A 4670-nucleotide genomic window follows, 5' to 3' on the forward strand; every position below is an offset into this window, starting at 1 on the left:
CATACATAAAGAGAAACTAATTGACAAATTTCTGACTTATTCTATCCACTTTTGTGTATACACATTCTATTCTATTTGGATACACATTTTCCAACCATGCGAGACAAACTAGGACTTCTCCTTTGTCACGTCATGTATATTGGAAAACACATGAGTGTTTTTGAGATCGCTTGCCATGTGCCACTCAAACTATAAAAACCATCCCCATGAACTTCTAGAAACTTTCAATGTTTACAGAAATCTTCGTCTCTAAAAATATCCAGTCAAACTTTTAGAACAAGGAACTCTTCTTTATCAATCTATTTGAGCAATGAAAGAATATTTTTAATTCCTGTCAAAATGTCTACATATTGAAAGTTATGGAAGAACATTAGATCATCATCAAATAATTAAATGTCTATTTTTTGGGAGGACCCGAGAGGAACGATATTTATTTGGGATGAGCCTTTTACTTCATTCGATGGGTACTTTAGGTTGATAACAAGAAAGCAAAACAGACTATTTTTCACTAACAAAATAAACGAGGTATAAATCAATGTTTTTCACTAACGAGGTATAAATCAATGTTTTTTTCATTGGAGTTTGTATCAAACCAATAAACATGATTGTGTTGTGGAGTTAATCTACCTTAAGTAATTCATATCAATAAATGTATTCTTCGGAGTTAAATAACACTACTTATGTTCAACCATCGATAATTACATGCAAATTAGGGGAAACTATTACAATAAACATGAGATGAGGCCTAACCAAGAGCTTTACCATGGCATTGGCATGCAATGAAAGGTGAAAAGTTAACCAAAAGGATGCGAAAAGTTGTATGATTTTAAAGTGAAAGAAGGTGAAAGAGTGAACTCAAATGTGAACAACACCAAAAACACTCTAGGCCAACACTTTCACATGCATCTTTACTTTGCTTCTTCCCTTTGATTTGTTGTTGTGAGCTTTAACAAATTATCTATATTTTTACATCCTATTGGTGAAAGACGCTAAAGATGCTAGACTGGGTTAGCACCCACCAACACACAAAACACAATCCACAATCCACACTCTGTTCCCGAACCACTTTTCAATCTCATACCACACATTTATTCATGTTTAGTAAATTGATGGAGCTAACTCATGTCCACTTCTAGGAGAACTTGAATGAAATCATCTTGGGGTCTCAAAGTAACATGTTGCATATGTTGAATTCTTTGACATGGTGTAGACCAACTGCATCATGTCAATTTTATGATTTCTAAGCAAGATCAAGTAAAGTAATATAAATAAATAGATAACTGTACATATATCTATATAAAGAAATTTATCATAAGATCTAAGTATACGGCTTCATGATACATAAATGACAAGAAATACAAGTTAAAATGTTAGGTCAATCAATAATCTATGGACTTGAGTCAATTATACAACAAAAGAGAGAAAAATGTGATGGTTTGCTGACCTTTCCATTCATCAGCCAGAAACTCTTGATGATTGTCATTTTCCAAATACATTACAGAGGGTATCTTTTGAAGTATCTTCTCCAAGCATATTTTTGTTGAAACTGATGCATTTATTTATACCACAATTGGATGATAGAGCATCAGTTTTATTTACAAAGAAGATTTTTGTCAAAAAAAAGTAAAATTGGAGTGGTGGGAATTGAACTCTTCACCAATGCCTTATAGGTCAATTATTTTCACTTTCATAGCCTCAATCTTGTTTGCTTCTTCATACATGTTTGCAGTTAAATACAGATTAATCATACATGCATATGCTGAGCCATTAGCATGATCCAGCTGTACTGCTTCCTCAAATGCTAACCTCCCTACTCGTACATTACCCCATTTTTCACATGAGCTTAGAAGAGAAAGCCAGACTGGATAATCACAAGATGGCATCTTCTTGATAACTTCCATGGCCTTGTGAAAGTTGCCGGCACGGCCAAAAAGTTCGACCATGCACGTGTAATGCTCTATTTCGGGTGCAATACCATATTTCTTGCTCATGTTTTCAAAATATATTTGACCCTCGTCCACTAAACTTGAATGACAACATGCATTCAACACACAAAGGAAAGTGACTACATCAGGACAAACATGTTGATCTTGCATTCGCAAGAAACACTTCAATGCCTCTTCCCCCTGCCCTTGCTCTGCATATCCTCGGATCAATGCATTCCAAGAGGGAACATCTCGAATAAGGAGTTCATCAAAAACTTGCTGAGCTTTTCTGAGATCCCCACATTTGACATACATGTCTACCAAGGCAGTGCTTAAAACCGTCTCTTTGCTCCCTAAAATCGCCTTATTAACAATCTCGTTGTGAATTTGTATGCCTTTATTGATAGCTCCTATGTTGCCACATGCAATAAGGATGCAAATAAAGGTAACCACATTGGGAGAGAAACCCTCATTTTGCATACGATGAAACCCTTTTAGTGCTTCTTCCCCATGACCTTGATGGGCATACCCAGCAATAAGTGCATTCCAGGAGATTGCATCTCGGACATGGAGGCTATTATGTATATGCTGAGCTTTTACAAGCTTCCCACATTTTGCATACATATCCACCAAAGCTGTTCCTAGAACAATATCCTTCTCCAATGCTCCTTTCTTCAAGAAGGCATGATGGATTTTTTCCGCCCTATCAAGTGCTCCAATATTGCCACATGCCTCCAAGATGCAACAAATGGTTGTTGTATTCGGTGAAATGCCATCATTTTTCATCTGCTCAAAACAATTCAATGCATTTTCACTTTGCCCGTGCTGAGCATACCCTGCAATCAGTGTGTTCCAAGTAACCACATCTCGAACAAGAAGCTCATCGAGTACTTGATGTGCTTTTCTAAGCTCACTGCATTTGGTGTACATGTCTACCAACGCAGTGCCCAGGATAGTATCTTTTACCAAAAATCCTTTGTTAACAATCTCACGATGAATTTGAATCCCTTCATCAATTGCAGCCATGCTGCCACATGCTTTCAAGATACACGTGAAAGTGATCACATCTGGACAAAGGCCATCATTTTTCATTTGTTCGAAACAGTTTAATGCCGCCTCACTCTGTGACTGATGGGCATATCCAGCAATTAGTGCATTCCAAGTGAAAACATCTCGATGAGGAAGCCCATCAAGCACTTTTTGTGCTTTTTCTAGTTTACCACATTTAGCATACATATCCACAACGGCGGTGCCAAGAACAATATCCTTTTCAAGCAACCCATTCCGAAAAATCTCTTCATGAATTAGGCTCCCTTTATTGACTTCTTGGGTGATACCACATGCCTTCATTATGTAAGTGAAGGTTATGGTATTAGGAGAAACTCCATCTCTTTGCATTTGTTCAAAACAGTTCAATGCATCTTCACATCGACCTTGTTGAGCATATCCTCCTATAAGTGCATTCCAACATGTAACATTCCGAACATGAAGCTCATCGAGCACTTTTTGTGCTCTTTTCAATGCACCACATTTAGCATACATATTAACCAAAGCACTGCCTATATAAAGGTTTTTTTCAAGTAGCCCTTTCTCCATAACATCATAGTGCAACTTAATTCCATTCTCCAATTCTTTTCTCTTTGCACAGTCCTTGAGTAAGGCCACATAAGCAATGGCCTCATGATGTCCATATCTACCACTAGCATGATTCTTTCCTTTTCCCAGGAATTGTGCTTTTCCCATTGCACCACATTTAGCATGCATATTAAGGATTCTGCTCAAGAGATCCTTTCTCTACCACACTACAAGCGTAGAATAATCCCTTTTTCTTTTGGTGTTCATATCAATAAACATCAACAAATGTATGGTAAAATCTTTCTCAATGAACATACACACTTTCATGAAATCAATGTTAATTGAAGCACTACTTCCTCCAATATTAGTGATTCTTTTTCCAAGTAATCTTTCCAAAAAATGCATTCATGTCTCTGTATTCCTCTATCTTTGCTACAACACTGAAGCAGAGCCACGTGAGAAACAGCCTCATGGCGTTCACATCAAACATCATCATCATTCTTTTCTTTTCTTTTCTTTTTTTGCCTTTCCAAAAAGCTTGACAAAGAAAGCAAGCCTGAAGTGAAGCCATGGTGTGTTCTCTGTTCTGTGAGAAAGGTGCAGAGAAAGGTATATAGAGGTTATTCAGATCATAGTACGTAAAATTCGTGTTCGTCTAGTATAACATTCGTTTTCCTACGTTTGAAAACGAATGCGAATGTTTTCCCCATTTTTTTAATGTTTTTTTTTTGTTTTTTTTTTCATTTTTAGGCTTATCTACCTCATAATAAATAGTTAATCCAAAAGTATGGTATTTATCATTCTTTGGGGGTGTTTTTCTTTCGCGAATGAATGAATGCACGTATGATACGTAAGGTTCATACTATGATTCAGATACCATGGCTCTCTATCATCATAAGGGGAAAACTAATCACAAAAAATGCCCCTCAATTCTGGGTATTTACAAGGCTACCCCTTGGCCTCTCTTCTTGTTTAATCCTTGAAGGGGGGGGGGGGGGGGGAGGGGGGGTTATCTCTAGGAAGAAAAAGTCTAGAATTTTCACTCTACCGACCTAACAAAGTTTGCTTGACTTAATTATGATCATGGCACATTGGCCATCAGAATTTAAATGGATTAAGGTTTTAATCACACGAGAACATCAAAATTTGAATGATCTCCTATTATTGTGA

General features: G+C 36.9%; 1 protein-coding gene across 1 annotated transcript; it reads right to left on the reverse strand.

Moving 5' to 3' along the window:
* Positions 1–1643: 1643 nt before the first annotated feature.
* LOC147849045 (pentatricopeptide repeat-containing protein At3g09040, mitochondrial-like) lies at positions 1644–4041 on the reverse strand. The gene has a single exon (XM_087337859.1). The coding sequence runs from the start codon at positions 3687–3689 to the stop codon at positions 1665–1667; it is 2025 nt and encodes a 674-aa protein (XP_087193985.1). The 5' UTR covers positions 3690–4041; the 3' UTR covers positions 1644–1664.
* Positions 4042–4670: the final 629 nt, after the last annotated feature.

The sequence above is a fragment of the Azolla caroliniana genome, unplaced genomic scaffold (genome assembly GCF_043228905.1).
Source record: "Azolla caroliniana isolate FFs.n. ecotype wild unplaced genomic scaffold, voAzoCaro1.0.p SCAF_141, whole genome shotgun sequence".
Lineage (NCBI taxonomy): Eukaryota > Viridiplantae > Streptophyta > Polypodiopsida > Salviniales > Salviniaceae > Azolla > Azolla caroliniana.